We start from the raw sequence: 17,081 nt of genomic DNA, 5'->3' as shown, positions 1-17,081 counted from the left end.
TGTCCGAGGCCATTGAGCTGCCCAGGGGGAAGCGGGGAGACCCGGGCAGGACAGAGGAAGGGAAGCACGCAGCAGGCTGGCCGCGGAGCTGAGCGCTAACCGGTGCGGCGAAGTGGCCCTGCCCGCTGTCCCGTCCCTCCCCGCCTCCTCACTCTTACACAGCGAGTAGGGGGGTCCCTGCTGTGGGGGCTTGTTTCTCACCCCCGGTTCTTCCCCGCCAACGACCTCGGTCACTCCCAGCAGGTCTCCGGGCTTGGCAGGTGGCCGCGATGGTGGAAGATAACGCAGACACCAGCTCTAGCTCTGGGGAGAAGAGCTGCGGGGGATGCCCAGACCAGCCGCAGCCTTACCCAAGCAGCCGGCAGCCGGAGGAGTGGGTGATGGAGAAATCGGTGCAGGGTCACCCAGGGCAGCCCAGAGGCAGCCGCTTGGTGGGAGGCAGCTACCCGCAGAAAAACGCCGAGATCCTCAGCAGCCAGTATGGCATCAACTTGTTCCTAGCCGGGCTGCTGCTCATGTTCGCCTGGGCTGTGCATGCGGTGGGCATCAGGAAGCAGGATCTGCTCTCCTATCTCATCACCATCATGCTCATCCAGCTGCTCTGGATGCTGTGGTACATCAGCAGGAGCTACTCCCAGAGGAGGCTGATCCAAGAGAAAGACACCCACGCAGGAGCCCGCTGGTTAAAGTGTAAGTCACGGGTCCCACTTCCATTTACTGACAGAGCCAAGGCCGCGCTTTGGTTTCCCCTGCGAAGATAGCCCCCCCAAAAAAACAAAAAACAAAAAATCAAAAACCCAGCAACCTCCAGGGGGCTCAGCGCGTCTTTGGGCCAAATCCATGGTCTGTATACTTCCCCTGCCCTTGGCCATATAGTAGTGAAGGTCCCTGTACTCAAGCAGAATGGACATTTCTAGTCGATTCATTCCATGCAACCTGTCAGTCAGGTTACTGTGAAAAGAGAAATTTCACTCCCAGAGGGTTCCTCTGAAATCCCTTAATTTCTACTTTTCATACCCGAGCCAGAGATATGCTTGACACCTGTATATTTGAAGTTCCTTTTTATTATGTTATTCTGTTCAGAATGATCACTTTATTTTCTGTACAAAAAGAATAAAAACCAACTGATCCAAAAAAAATCAACTACATAGTTATATCTAGATATAGGAATAGATGCAGATATAGATTATATGGATACCAATCATACAGGTGAACACACTAAAGATTGAAACTCTCCCCCCCCACACACACTCTACTTACTTAAAACCTAGATACCAGGAAGGCAGGCACATTGAAAATAGGATAGTTAGGTTAGATCAGGCAGTTATGTACCAGCCATTGCTTAGGTACACCCTTCACTTAACACAAGAACCAGGAGTAACCCAATTAAATAAATAGGCAGCAAGTTTAAAACAAACAAGAGGAAGTACTTCTTCACAGGGCACATGGTCGACATGTGAAATTCATTGCCAGGGGATGTTATGAAGGCCAAAACTGTATTGTGGTCCGAAAAAGAATTAGATAAGTTCATGAAGAATAGGTCATCGGTGGCTATTAGCCAAGATGGCCATGGTTGGAAGAGAGGATACTGGGCTAGATGGACCATTGGTCTGACCCAGCATGGCCATTCTTATGTTCTTAAGGTGCCATAAGCATTTATGATGCTTTTCAGACAGACAAGAAGACAAAGACCCTTCCCCAAGGAGCTTGCAGCTTAGGATATGAACTATAGGTACCATTCAGGTAGCACCTGTAGGCAAAAAAGGGAATTTCTGGGAAGTTTTGCAAGGCTTTTGCAGCAGCAATTATTTGCACAGTCATGTGCATATGGGATATAGGCCTTCAATGGTTTTATTTGTGTATTGAATAGTGTGACAAAGTCACATTAGCTTAAAAGAATGTAGTGTTTCAGGTTGAAGGAAAAAAGCAAGGTCCTTAGCAGTAACCATTGAGCTGTAGTTTGGAATTCCAGCTGGCAAGGCTTTTTTATCAACAGTCTTTTTTTCTGCCTGTAGCACTGTAAATGGTAGACTGGAAACAGGGGTGAGTTAAATGCAATACAGAGGTTGCATAAACCACTGGGCCAGGGAAATTTAAAAAAACAGTATCTCATGGCTTTGATGGAAATAGAGAACATTCTCTGGGCAGCAGCTAGTGACTATCACTTAGATGAAAAACACTAGGAAGTCTAAAATATGAACATTTGAAACAATAAGTAGTTGCTGTTAAACTTCATTCTTTCTCAGCCCTACTGTTATGCCTTCCTTAGTCTCTTATTGTCAGTATTAACAGTACTTGCAATTTGTATTGTTTTATTAAAACCGAAAGTTATATATCTGTTTTCTGCATAGTCACTTTGCTGAAAGTTTATACTATTCACATGGCATGACATGAATAGTTACTGCTTATTATTTACTATTTCCCATAATAATATGCCATTCTTAGCCATAACTTGGTAGTTCAACAGTTTTACTTTAGTAGAAAAGATCGGTCAAATTCTTCTTGGGTGTCATTTGAACTATACCAGGATTGAATTTGGCTTTATTTTAGGCAAGTTTTGCTACCTTTACTCACATTAAGTAGCACTTTACTCCTTGAGTAGTCCCATTAATTGAGGAGTAAGATACTACTCAACATGAGTAAGGGTGGCAAAATCTTTTATCTTTTTGGCACATTTTTTCGCTTGCCGTAGAGGATATAATGAATCATACAACCTCAGAAATAAAATATGCAAAAGAACTATTAGGTCATCTTAACCATTTCCCCTACCAATGCAGGATTACTCTTTACAGTCTTCCACAATTTCCATTGGATGTCTGTTTCACAGTCTAATAAATTTCACTGTTGGAATTTTTTTTCTGATATTCAGACCACATTTTCCTATGCTTCGTTATTGCTTGGACAATTCTAGACAATTCCTTTAACCAATGTTAGAAGAAAACATAACCTGGATTTATTAACAAATGTCCAATCCTGCAGTACTTACTCTGGCAAGACTCGCTACCTTCCTTTTCCAGAGTTAGAACTCCATACTGATCTCCTGAAAAGTATCAATAATTGTGTAATAAAAATGATTAGCTAGTAGAACTGTTTACAAGTTTGAAAAAAAAGAAATGTTTTGTCATTGATTTATTGACTCCAAGACCAGAAGGGAGCACTGTGACCATCTAGTCTGATCTCCTGTATAACACAGGCCATAGACCTTCTCCAAAATAATTCCTAGAGCATATCTTTTAGAAAAATATCCAATCTTGATTATAAAACTGTCAGTGATGAAGAATCCATCAGAGCCTTTGGTAAATTGTTATACTGGTTAATCACTCTCACTATTAATTACTCTCACCATTTTCATGATAATTTTCACACGTTTTCCTTGTTTTTTTGGCCAGCTCTATTATCTAGTTTTTTAGAATGTGCCTCTTTGTTCTCATAGCATAAAGAAAATGTGCGTGATTTAACTGGTAAGACTAGAAAAAAGACTGGTTAGACTAGAAAATGTTAACATTTATCTAGATTACTTAGTTGGATTTAATTGTCCATCATTTTGATACCCAATAAATGACATATTTTATGTATTTTCTTTAGTCAGTGAATACCATGGTGAAAAACTGTAACTATGTTATCACTTATGGCTTACATTTTACCAGCATAAATGTTGGATGAGAATTACCAAACAAAAACATCTTTTTTTTATAGTTATGTATCTTTTTATATCCATTTATAACTAGATCCTTTTGTGACTGAATATTGGCACTTTGAACCTTCGAGCAGTGTTCTTTCCCAATTTGTATGGTATACAAAGCACATCTCCTTAAGTCTTAATGTAGTCAATGTTTCTATTGACTTCAGTGATTGTTTTGCTTCCATTAGGTTTATATGAGCATGCCCCCAAGTAATCATTTCTTCAAAGCTTAGCAAGAAATATGCATAAATGAAGTCCTTTGCCTGACTTACTCCAGTATGGTATTTTCCTGTCTTGATCCCATGGTTAAAAAAGAGCCATAGGCACTATGCAAGAAAACAGTGAAGATCAATCAAATGAGGTGGACATCTTATGAAAAAAAGGGAGAAACAAACAAATTGCTCCCATGAGCAAGTTTATCCTATTCTTTTCTCCAACATCACAAGTTATACCTAAATTATGGCCAGCCTAGTAACTTGGACTATGACCCTTAGCCTCAAATTTGAATGTTGGGCATTTTGTATATGTTATTGGTATATTGGCCTGAGACCTTGGCTGTACTGCTTGTTGTTTGAACCAGCCCAGACAAAATATTTTTAATTTATGGGTTACAGAAGACTTCCTTGAAGTCAATGACACAACTCTCATTGACTTCAATGGGAGCAAGTTTGAACCCATAGCATATTTAGAGAGAACCAAAGGAAGCATGTGTGCAGAAATACTCATTATGATATAAATCATGATTATGCTGGGGAAGGGGGAAGTAAGTGTTTCTCCACTGACCATTTAGAATAATTGTCTAAAACAAATGAAATCTAGAACCCTCATTAAAGGAAATCCATGACTATGTGTAATACAAACTTACATGGAAAGGAGTTACAATAAATATACAACAGCTGATTCATGCAAAAACAAGATATGTGCGTAGTGGAGGGGTCTGATCAGGAATCTAAGATATAACTATTTTTGCTTTTGTGTGTTTAAGCCTGATTTTCTTTCTTTTCCTTAGTAATGCCTTAAACTCAGTTGAACTCTTCTCATAAGTAATGAAAAAGAGCTTGCAGAATCAGACCCTAAGGCTGTGCATCATTTTCACCAATGGCATTGCTTCACCATTTCACATCGTTTTAAATTATAAATACATGTGTACACCCTTTTTTCTCACTGTAGTACTTAACTAAAGTGAGAAAAAATGGTATATACATATATTTATAATATATAACAATTATATATTGGGGTTTGAGCCTACACCACTGAACTCAATGGAAGTTTTTCCACTGGGATCAGGATTAGGGTCTTAAATCATTTCCAATCACACACCAAGTCAGTTTATGTATTAGAATTTATTAAACAAGTACCACATAAGTTTTTCTCCAATGTAATAATATAAACTATTGCTGCAGAAGGATCTTTTTTCCTGTTGATGAGATAAATTGTATTAAAAAAGAAATAAATCCTCAAGGCATGTTGAAACCATTAGAAAAAATATCCAAATAGACTGATTTTTTTAAAATTGCATTTTTTTGGTAGTAGTTTCCTTGGTATTTTTAGAAATTAGTCTTGCAAGTTATTTTAATAGATTTAACAATGCTAATTTCCTTTAGAACAATATTAATTCCTTGTAGAAGGAAACCTAAATGACTAATGGCTAAAGCAGTCTAGAATCTACCACTTACAGTACAATTTACTTGTGTACATAATGAAACATTATACAGTACGTGTAATTAAACCTAGGGCCCAATCCTGCAAACACTTTCATATGTGAGTAACGTCACTCACATAATAACTAGTCCAACTGAACTCAATGGGAACAGTCACTTGAGTAAAATTACTCACACGCACAGGTGTTTGCAGAGTGGGCCCTTAGTTTTTGAACTATAAAAGTGAAAAGTTGAGGCCAAATTCTCTGCTGGTGTAAGAAATATCCCTAGGGATTTTGTTCTTTGGTTTCTGTATATAGCGAGTATTTGTAAAATATGAAACAAAAAATACTAATGGAAATTAAATTCTTCAGGTTGCATTCTGTTCCCAAATCTATTTTTGTATATTGACAAAGAGCTAATGAATTGAATAAACTGTATTATTTAAAAAATGGCTGTAGCAAAGTGATTAATGTATTTTTTTCCTCCACTGCACCTGATTTGGAGCTTCTTGTATATAATGTTGTTGTAGCTGTGTCAGTCCTAGGATATTAGAGAAACAAGGTGGGTAAGGTAATACCTTTTATTGGACCAACTTCTGGTGCAGTAAAAGGTACTACCTCACCCATGTTGGAGCTTCTTGTTCATTTGTAATGAACAGGTGAGTACACTGTAAATATGAATAATTCCAAAACAGCAACAATGACACTATATATTTTTAAAATTTTTCATTCAAATAAATAGCTCATCTTTAGTAGGGTATCTAACATGTTATTATAACAACCAAGGGTCTCCTTGGTTGACTTGTTAACTTTAATTTTAGGGAACAAAATATATATTGCCCTAAAACAATAATTTCAGTGGAACATCTCATGTCAATAAGGTGAGCAGGATTTGGCCCTTTAAGGATAATGTAAATACTGAATAAAGTCAACTCTTGTGATATCATTTACCATCTTTATATCACAATTCTCTTTGAGCAATAAGAAACAGGGACAAAGACACAGTGATCTAAGTCCTGAGAGTCCTTAGCCAATTTTTGCCTGGTCTTTATTCAGCTAAAGTTAAGTTAAAGTCAATGGGAGTTTGTCTGAGTAAGGACTTAGGAAAAAAATTGAATAAAGGTCTCAGAGTCTGGCTCAGTAATGTTATCTCCCATTGTGTCTTGTTGCTTAATTATGCTGGTACAATAAGGTTCAATAGCAACATAGCTGTATCTTATCATATAGCTTTCCAAAACGAGTTCCCGTTTAAATCTTTGAAGTGAACGACATTGGAGTTATACTAAAAAAAGGCAGTAAAGGAAACATTTTAAAAAAACCTTTAAAAACATTATATAAAAATTTAGACAAATGTTTATTTATGTATGTTAAAGTAACGGATCTCAGGATGAAGTCTGAAATTTTAGTGCATTTGTAAAAAGAAAAGCATACAGTTTTTGGTCTCTGACTTATAGTGGTTCAGTATAACCTTCTGAACAATTGAGATGGCATACCAAGTGATTGTATTACTGCTCAGTGTAGGACTCTTGGGTCAGGAGACTGTAACATTATTGTTCGGCTCTGTGAGTGGTATAGTTTGCTGTGTAGCTATATAGTGCATTAATTCATTTGACTGTATAACTGGCTCTGTGCTACAGTTACTTGAGGCTCTGATCCAGAAAGGTGCTGAGCAGCTTCTACAAGATGCTGAATGCCCTCAACTCCCTGGGAACTGTAAGATTGGTCCCTACATACTGCATGAGCTATTCATGTATTGTGGTTACGCTTAAGTGATAGATTGTGAAGGAGCTTTCATGAATTACAGAACTTTATTGCACGGAGTAAACTGATCTTATGACCATTTACTTATTTTACTGATTAGTAGGGATAACCTTTTCAAAACATGAATTTTCATTTATTAATATAGATTCTCTGAAGACAGGTTAACTGTATATTAACATTTTCTAATATTTGTTTTGTCTTAGGTGGGATTACATTATTTGCAGTGATTACTTTAATTCTGGACTCTTTTAAAATTGGATACTTTATTGGATTTTCAAACTGTTTATCAGCAACTGAAGGCATTTTTCCTGTCACACATGCAATGCATACGCTTTTACAGGTAAAAGCAACCAGTTTTAGCTTATTATGTCTGGTTTTCTCACTAAGCATAACTTTTGTCTGTTCCTCTTGCTCTGTTTTTGCTAAATTAGTTTCTAAAAATATTAGGAGATAAGTTGTTAAAGGCTAAAAACTTTTTGTGTGTGCATATGCCTTTCTGCATGCAAACTGGGATTTGAGCATGCAGATCAGGCAGTTGAGCAAAAAATTACCCAATTTGTATCCAAAAATACCTGTTTGTATCTGAAAATGACCTAGCTCCTCACACATAGAGATGTATGTATAAATGTTTCACATGGATAAAAAGGTCTCCTAAAAATTTGGTCCCACATTTGGAATGACATACCTTTTTGTAGTTGAAGTTAGGCTCATAGTTGTCATAATTTTTTTTATACGAAATGAGACAAGTACATTTCACTGTTGCTTCTGCACAGGAACTTGTCATACTGGTTCAGTCCATCGATCGATCTAGTCTGGTGTCCTGCGGCTGGTAGTAATGAATAACTGATTCTTCAAAGGAAGGCAAAACCCCTACATAATGTACTTATGTAGTTGTGCAATGCTTGTTCATCTGAGGAAATTCCTTCCCGAAACAAGTAAATGATGGGTTTTCACCCTGAAGCATGGTATTTGATTACGCACATCACTGTGTGCATAGCAGCAAACATAGCCAATAAGGAGTGTACAATTATCCAGTCATATTCTAAGTCCAGCCATTTATCTCCATGTCATCATGTGGCAATGAATTCCACACTTGATTATATGTTGCATAAATAAGTGTTTCCTTTTCTATTATTTAAAACTTACAGACAGCCCCCTAGTTATTATGTAATAGGTCAAAAGGGAGAGACTGATGAGATTTCATAATAGCCTCCATAACGTTTAATACCTGAATCAAGATCCTCTTACAGTTTCTCCATCCCGGATAATGAGCCAGATTATGCACCTGCATGAGGGCCAGGCACAGTGTGTGGGTGCGGGAGACCCAACTAGCTTCCATTCCCTTGCACAACCAGCTCTGAAGCGGAATTTCAATTCCAATTCCATGTGCAATGCAGAGCTGTACAGAGGAAGGGAAAAATAAAAAACATTGATAACTGATGCTAGTGAGGTCACATAATGCACTTCCAGAAGGTGCATAGATAACCTGGCGATGGGCGCAGTATAAGAACTGTGCCAGAAAATCTGGATTTGATTCAAAATTTTCATAAAGTTTAGAAGCCTTTTGATCCAGTGTTTTGGTTTAGTCCCTTTTTAAATTTGGCAAATGTTTCACTGAACAGATGGGCAAATGTGGTAGGAATGTGATCTTCTGGTTAGGTGGCTGGAGATCAGAATTCTCAGTTTTGCCAAAGAAATGCTGTGTAGACTTACGCCTACATTTTCAAAAGTGTCCACTAATTTTGAGTTCCTTAAATCAGAGGTGCTGAACATGCACAATTCTAGCTGAAGTCAATGGGAGCTGCAGAAAATCAGGCCCTGGATATCTCAAGTTTGGCACCAAAAATTGAAGTGCCCAGAATGAATGGACATTTGTGAAAATTTGAGCCTTAATTTATTGTTAATTATAAAACCATTTAATGTGTTTTGGACATCTCAGAATTCCATTTCGCTGGGACCGTTAGCAGACAGAGCAGACATACAATGTTGTTTTCAAAGGTTCTGTGGAGAAGAGAGAACCATTTTTAGATGAGGGAAGGGCATTAGATCTAATATACTTGGACTTCAGTAATGCATTTAACTAGATGCCACATGGGAACTTATTCGTGAAATTAGAGAAGATGAGGCTCAGTACAAGGTAGTGAATTATAAGGTGGATAAAAGTGCGAAAACAATGGGTTGTGCTGAAAGGTCAATTATTGGACTAGAGGGAGGTTACTAGTGGAGTTCCTCAAAGATAAGTCTTGGGATCGGTCTAATTCAATAATTTTATTAGTGATTTTGGCACAAAAAGTAGGCATCTGCTAGTGAAATTTGCTGCTGATATCAAGTTTTGAGTCATTGTCAATACAGAGGAGGATCAGAATATTATACAGGAAGATCTCCGGTCATCAGTCATGCAGTAATACAAATGGGATGAAATTCAAAGTACTAAGTGCAAAGTCATGCACTTAGTATCGAATACATTTTTTTACCATAAGCTAGGGGCTCATCAGTTGGAAGAAACAGAGTGGGATAAAGACCTGGTTGTGTTGGTCTATCACAAGATGACAATGAATCATCAACATGATGTGACTACAAAAAAGACAAATATGATCCTAGGATGTATCAGGTGATGCATTTCCAGTAGAGATAGAGAAGTATTAATGCCATTGTACAAGGCACTGGTAAGAACTCCTTTGGAATACCGTGTACAGTTCTGGTCACCAATATTCAAGAAGGATAAATACCAACTAGAACAGGTGTAGAAAAGCACTACTATGAATTGCCCTGCTCTGTTCACTCTCTCTGAAACATCTGGATATGGCCACTGTTGGAAAACAAAACACTGATCTAAATGGACGATTGGTCTGACTCAGTATGACCATTTTTCTGTTCTTATGATGATCAGGGGCATGGAAGATCTATCTTATGAGAGGAGACTGGAAGATGTTGGTATTTCACTGCTAATTTGACTGGTAATGACTGCTTTCTATAAATACATTGGTGGGTAAACACCAGGGAGGGTGTAAAAGCAGCAGAGAGTCCTGTGGCACCTTATAGACTAACAGACGTATTTGAGCATGAGCTTTCTTGGGTGAATATCGAAATGGATATTCACCCAAGAAAGCTCATGCTCCAATACGTCTGTTAGTCTATAAGGTGCCACAGGACTCTTTGCTGCTTTTACAGATCCAGACTAACACAGCTACCCCTGATACTTGACATCAGGGAGGGTGAAGAGCTATTTAAACTAAAGGACAATATTGGTGCAAGAACAAATGGGTATTTACTGGTTAGGAACAATTTCAGGCTGGAAATTAGAAGGCTTCTACCCAGCAGAGTAATGAGGTTCTGGAACAGCCTCCCAATAGGACTTTGGGGCCAAACAATTTAATTAAATTTAAGCGAGGGCTAGACAAATTTAAGAATGTGGTTGTATGACAGGATTATTTGTGATGATAGGGGCAAGCCCTAGGGCTCACTTCAAGTCTAATGTTCCTAAAATCTCATGCTTCAGGGCTTCAGCCAACCATCTGCAGGGATCAGGAAGGGATTCTCCTCTTCCCACCTCAAGCCCCTCAATTATTCTGGGTTGTTTTTTTTTATTTGTTTTTTATCTCCTTGCTTGTCACAGCTGGAGATGGAACACTGGATGCAATGGGCCAGAGCTGTGAGGTGGCACTGTGCACTCTCCTGCTCAGTTTCTGGGCTGGCTGGGATCAGGTCAGAGAGCTCACATGATCAGGGTCCCCAGCATCACATGATCACCAGCCATTTGTGGCGCCAGGAAGAAATTTTCTTCCAGGTCAGATTGGCAGTGACCATGGGGGTATTTCCCTGCTATTGCAGGGGCCTAGGGCACTGATGCACTTTGGTCTCTCCTGTTCTCTGCCTGTGGCAAATTGTGTAGACTCCTGTGGCCTGTAATACTGTGGTCTAATTTTGGTTGTTGGGTTGAGGGTGTGAGTGTTGTTTGCTTGTGATATGCAGATGGTCAGACTAGATGAGGCCCTTTTGGCCTCAAACTCTTATTCTATGCCTGACCTCTTTCCAAGCACTTCCCCTATTGTCAAAATTCAGTATTCTGGGAACCTAACTGTGATTGATGTCTCCAGATTCCATTCCAATGCGTTCCTCATTCATTCCACTAGGCTGCATCAATAGGGAACTAAAATCCTGAAGTCTCACTCCATTATCCTTCCACAACCTCAGTATCATCTGATTCTTCTTTTTTTCCCCCGCATTCCCACCTCTCAGAGCCAGTCTCCAGTGATGTGCTCTGCCTCTTTAATATCCCCCAAAACTGATCTTCCTGTGCAATCTTGGCTGCTACAACCTTTATACCTGCTGTGGTTGTCTCTCAGATTGATTACTACCAACCTTTTCTCTTGCTTTCTGTATGTCACTTCTCCTCCCTGCAGGCTAGTCACAGAACCCCTTCACCTTGAATCCCTTCATTGACCTGTCTCTTACCTCCTCATTCTCAACATTCTCAGCCTCACCAGGATCTACATAAATCTCACTGCTGCCTACATCTCTGATCTCACTTCTTACTTTCACTTCCTACATTCCTCTCATTCTCCTCTTCTTCCTGCTTCTTTCCATTTCCTTCTTTTGGCTTTGTGCCTTTGCTCATGCAGCCACTTTATTCATGGACCATGACTGGTTCACTTGGAGCCCTCACTGTGCTCTCCTTCATGGCTCTCCTAAAAATCTCATATCTTCCAGGAATTCTTCCTACCTTGTTCCCCTCCCCAGTGATCTCTCATCTGAACTGTTATCTCATAACTTGTCTCGTGTGTTGTTGTTGTCTATTTTAGACTTTAAGTTCCTTGGGGCAGGGGATTCGTCTCCCTTGATCAGGCTATAAAGCCCAATGTAAATGTACTGGCCCATATCTTTTAAATTAATAATACTGGTTGCTAATTGACAGGTGCTGCAAGATTAAAGCACTTTATTAATTAGAAACTTTGTTGGCAGCCTCAACCAAGAAACACACTGATGTATGGTTTGGGAACCAGTACAAACCTCTTGCCCATCAAAATGCTCCTCTCAGAGAAGGATAGACGCACATAGCAGCACTGCTACTATTGGAGTTGCAATATCTGTCTTGTGGACAGAGACTTTATTTCTGTGCTGTCAGTCTGGTACTTTCCTTCAAATTTTTCACCACTACATGAAAAATAAGTCTTTCCAGCTACAGAAATTCAAAGTATGGGATATATTTTGGATGAGACGTATTTAATGAAGTTTCTACTGTAATCTATTCCACTGTCTTGTGTGTTTGAGTGATGTTAGGTTTCTGAGTGGCAGACAAGTTCTAGGTGAATGGCACAGGGGGCTGGCCAAGGGTCATTGCAGATCAATTGAGCCTGATGGCAATGGATCTGCACCAATTTACGCCAGCAGAGAATCTGGCCATCAGTATTTTCCTGTATATCCACCTTCATTGTTAATATTTACAGATATAGTGATATTTACCCAAATGAAATGATTGCATTTTATCTGTATTTCCATTTAGGTGTATTTTCTTTGGTGTCATGCCAAGGATATTATCCAGTCTTTCAAAACACTTGAAAGGTAAAATGAATATAATTTACCTTTAGAACATTACTTCTACTTTGTATGTATGTTGTTTTAACATGAACTGTATTATCACATAAAAATGCAGATAGTGAAAATTTTTGGAGTCTGATTCTACTTTTACTTATGTTTGTGTAAATTGGGTGCAATTCCATTTACTGGCATAAGTGAGAGGGTGAATCATTTTTTAATTTATATTTTCAATGTAGACAGTGTTTATACTTCTTTAACAAAAATAGTCAAAGAATATGCATAATTTCCCCACTAATTAAATCATGTGACATGACTGCTACAGCATAGTAACTTTTCATCTTTGGAGTTCCACGTACCTTTCTCAGAGTAAGGAAATATGACCTGTATGTCTGATGTTTAATTTATTTAGCTGTCTGAAGGGTTATTGGCATCAGTCACTGTGTGCAGTAGCTTGCATTCAGTGAGACATGTTTGACAACATCTTAAACTGTTATGGGGAAATGCCTTTTCTGGACCAGATATGAATGTGCAAATATACTGTGGGACAAATTCTGCTCTGAGGTACTCCCATATAGCTCCTATTGAAGTCAGAGGGATTTGTGCACACATCTGATGGCAGATCTTGGCACCTACAGTGTGATTTACATATCCCATTAATCAGAAACACTAAATACACTCAGATGATATTGAAATAGAAGACTATATTCACTAGCCCAGAACTTGGAAGACCTGGATTCAATTCTCTGTTCTACCATAGACTTCCTAAGTGACTTTGAGCTAATCATGTAGTCTCTCTCTAACTCAGTTCCCCATCTGTACAATGGAATTAATACCTCACAGGGCTGTTATGAGGATAAATATATTAGAGATTGTGAGTTGCTCAGATACTACACTAATGGAGACCAGATAAGTGCCTAAGGTAGATAGTATAAAGTCATAGATACAAAGACTATACCCATATCTTTATTCATAAAATACATATAGAACAGACAGCAGCAATTAAAACTTTCCTACCTGGCTCCCTAAAAGTTGGCCTGATTTCTAGGAATAATGGATCCCTGTATTGACTTCGCTTGGAGTTATGGGAGCTCAGCACCTCTGTAAATTAGGCTCAGTGTGTCTGAACTCCGGCTTGGAAGAAACAACACCAATAGTGCTGGTAGCAGTCTCCTCTCTGCTTGCAGAAGTGTCAACTGTGCTACAGACAGAGGATGGAGATCACCATCTGATTTTACATTGCAGGCAAACTGAACCAATGATCATGAGAAATATGTTTTTATACCCCATCCCCAAGTTCCTGAGCTGCCCAGTTACCTTACAATTACCTTAAAAAAATCCATTCTTCTTTTAGGGTCCAATCCTAAAAAGCTGCTATTAATTTTAGTGGGAGTTTTGCCTGCATAAGGCTTATGTGCACTCAGAAAATGTTACAGACCCACAGTCAAGTAGGAAGGAAGGATTGAACCTTTAGTGTCAACTCCTGCTTTCCCCACCCCATCCTTTTTGGCTTTCTTCTTCTTTAAGGCTCCAGTGGGGCCTCTGATGTGGGAATACAGAGCATCATCCTCTATATCTTAGTGATAGCTCTTTTTATTTTTAATTAAATAGATAGAAATGTCAAACTATGTAGTATCTGTGAAAATACTTTTTAAAACTATGTCTGCACAGGTGGGCAGCATTCCAGTAGAGACAAAATTAAACCATGTTTGAAAAAGTAATAAAAAATATAGTCAACACCATTGAGAAAGGGGAAGAAATCAGCAAAAAGACTTACTGTGGCCAGGGATAAAATGTTCAAAAGTGCCTAAGTGACTTAGAAACCTGAGTCCTATGGACATAGGTACATTTGAAAATTTTATCTGAGATCTTCATGTGGCATCACTGACTTCAGTGGACCCTCCATCCCTAAATGTCAGATCTCTAGCAAGAATAAAAAAGAATGGCCATTCTGCTGTCATCATGCATGGTATTGTACAATGATGAAGTACCACAGATGTAAGCCAACAAGTTTATCTGGTGATGCCTGACAAAGGTGGATGAAAAGCGAGCTAGGTTGTCGGGATCAGTGGGTAATGAACAACAGCTCAATGTCTATTAGGCAGCTGGTATCAAATGGAGTGTTCCAGGGGTCAGTCCTGGGGCCGGTTTTGTTCAACATCTTTATTAATGATCTGGACGATGGTATAGATTGCACCCTCAGCAAGTTCGTGGATGACACTAAGTTGGGGGGCAGAGGTAGATATGCTGGAGGGTAGGGATAGGGTCCAGAGTGACTTAGACAAACTGGAGGATTGGACCAAAAGAATTCTGAGGTGGTTCAACAAGGACAAGTGCAGAGTCCTATAGTTAGGATGGAAGAATCCCATGTACCACTACAAGCTTGGGATCGACTGGCTAAGCAGTAGTTCTGCAAAAAAGGACCTGGTGATTGCAGTGGATGAGAAGCTGGATATGAGTCAGCAGTGTGCCCTTGTTGTCAAGAAAGCCAACGGCGTATTGGGCTGTATTAGTAGGAGCATTGCCAGCATATCGAGGGAAGTGATTATTCCCCTCTATTCGGCACTGGTGAGGCCATACTTGGAGTATTGAGTCCCAGTTTTGATCCCCCCACTACAGAAGGGATGTGGACAAATTGGAGAGTCCAGTGGAGGGCAGTGAAAATGATTTAGGAGCTGAGGCACATGACTTATGAGGAGAGGCTGAGGGACCTGGGCTTATTTAGTCTGCAGAATAGAAGAGTGAGGAGAGATTTGATAGCAGCCTTCAACTACCTGATGGGGGGTTCCAAAGAGGATGGAGCTAGGCTGTTCTCAGTGGTGGCAGATGACAGAACAAGAAGCAATGGTCTCAAGTTGCAGCGGGGGGAGGTCTAGGTTGGATATTAGGAAAGACTTTTTCACTAGGAGGGTGGTGAAGCACTGGAATTGGGTTACCTAAGGAGGTGGTGGAATCGCCATCCTTAGAGGTTTTTAAGGCCTGGCTTGACAAAGCCCTGGCTGGGATGATTTAGTTGGGGTTGGTCCTGCTTTGAGCAGGGGTTTGGACTAGACCTCCTGAGGTCTCTTCCAACCCTAATCTTCTATGATTATATGAAATGTCATAATGATTCTTGAAACATCACTGCTAAACAAACTACAGGCACTGGCCAAATATTTATAGAAAACAAAATAAGAAAATGACTCAGAAACCTCACCTATGGAGTCTATTCTCTTTAGGTTTGTGTATAAATCTCATGAAGATGAATGAGAATTATGTAAACATATAGAAAAGAAAATAAGCCAAGTCCTATGACTATATTTACTAAGGCTTTCTTATGTATAGAGTAGAGACAGGTGTGGTCCAGTTACCCAAGTTCAGTAGTCAGAGCCAGGAACTCATAAATCCAAATCTTGCCAGCAGTGATGACCCCTCTGCAGCTCTTAGCAAGTCTCTTTGTATCATGTTCTGCATATTACTCAGCTACCTTACACAGTCACTGTGAGGAGTGAAATAGAAAGAGTGAGAGACAGTATGAGGTGACCCAGGCCTGGCCTACGCTACGAGTTTATTTCAAATTTAGCTGCATTAAACCGAATTAACCCTGCATCCGTCCACACAACGAAGTCCTTTATTTTGATATAAAGGGCTCTTAATATCGATATCTGTACTCCATCCTGATGAGGAGAATAGCGCTGAAATTGGTATTGCCATTTTGATTTAGGGTTAGTGTGGCCGCAATTCGACGGTATTGGCCTCCGGGTGGTATCTCGCAGTGCACCATTGTGACTGCTCCGGACAGCAATCTGAACTCGGATGCACTGGCCAGGTAGACAGGAAAAGCCCCACGAACTTTTGAGTTTCATTTCCTTTTTGCCCAGTGTGGAGCGCTGATCAGCGCAGGTGACCATGCAGGCCCAGAATCAAAAAAGAGCTCCAGCATGGACCGTGCGGGAGATACTGAATCTCATCTCTGTATGGTGAGATAAATCTGTTCTATCAGAACTCCGTTCCAATAGATGAAATGCCAAAACATTTGAAAAAATCTCCAAGGCTATGAGGGACAGAGGCCACAACAGGGACTCATCACAGTGCTGTGTGAAACTTAAGGAGCTGAGACAAGCATACCAGAAAGCCAAAGAATGAAATGGATGCTCACGGAGGAAGGGGCGGCTGATGACTGTAGCTATCCCACAGTTCCCGCACTCTCTGAAAACAATTTGAATTCTTGGCTGAGCTCCCAAAGCTTGAAGGGTCAAAAACATTGTCTCAGGTGGTTCAGGGTATATGTCATCTCCCCCCTCCACCCCCTGAAAGCAAAGGGAAAAAAATCCTCTCTTGCCTTTTTTCAATGTCACCGTATGTCTACTGGATGCTGCTGGCAGATGCGATGCTGCAGTGCTACACAGCAGCATCCTCTTCCCTTGCAGATGGCAGACGGTACAGTAGGACTGATAGCCGTCATCGTCATCCTGTGAGTTC

The 17,081-nt window shown here is 39.9% G+C and overlaps 1 protein-coding gene across 1 annotated transcript in view; it reads left to right on the top strand.

The window, feature by feature from the left end:
- The first annotated feature begins 269 nt into the window (after positions 1-269).
- The window catches only part of OTOP1 (otopetrin 1), a 36,722-nt gene continuing 19,910 nt past the window's right edge, over positions 270-17,081 (top strand). Inside the window, exons 1-3 of the mRNA XM_050947699.1 lie at positions 270-690; positions 7,289-7,425; positions 12,589-12,647. Coding sequence (XP_050803656.1) covers positions 270-690; positions 7,289-7,425; positions 12,589-12,647 — 617 coding nt within the window. The remainder of the gene's footprint in view (positions 691-7,288; positions 7,426-12,588; positions 12,648-17,081) is intronic.

The sequence above is a fragment of the Gopherus flavomarginatus genome, chromosome 3 (genome assembly GCF_025201925.1).
Source record: "Gopherus flavomarginatus isolate rGopFla2 chromosome 3, rGopFla2.mat.asm, whole genome shotgun sequence".
NCBI classification, from domain to species: Eukaryota; Metazoa; Chordata; order Testudines; family Testudinidae; genus Gopherus; species Gopherus flavomarginatus.
The sequence above is the reverse complement of the archived record's forward strand: the minus strand, read 5'-3'. Positions and strand labels throughout refer to the sequence as shown.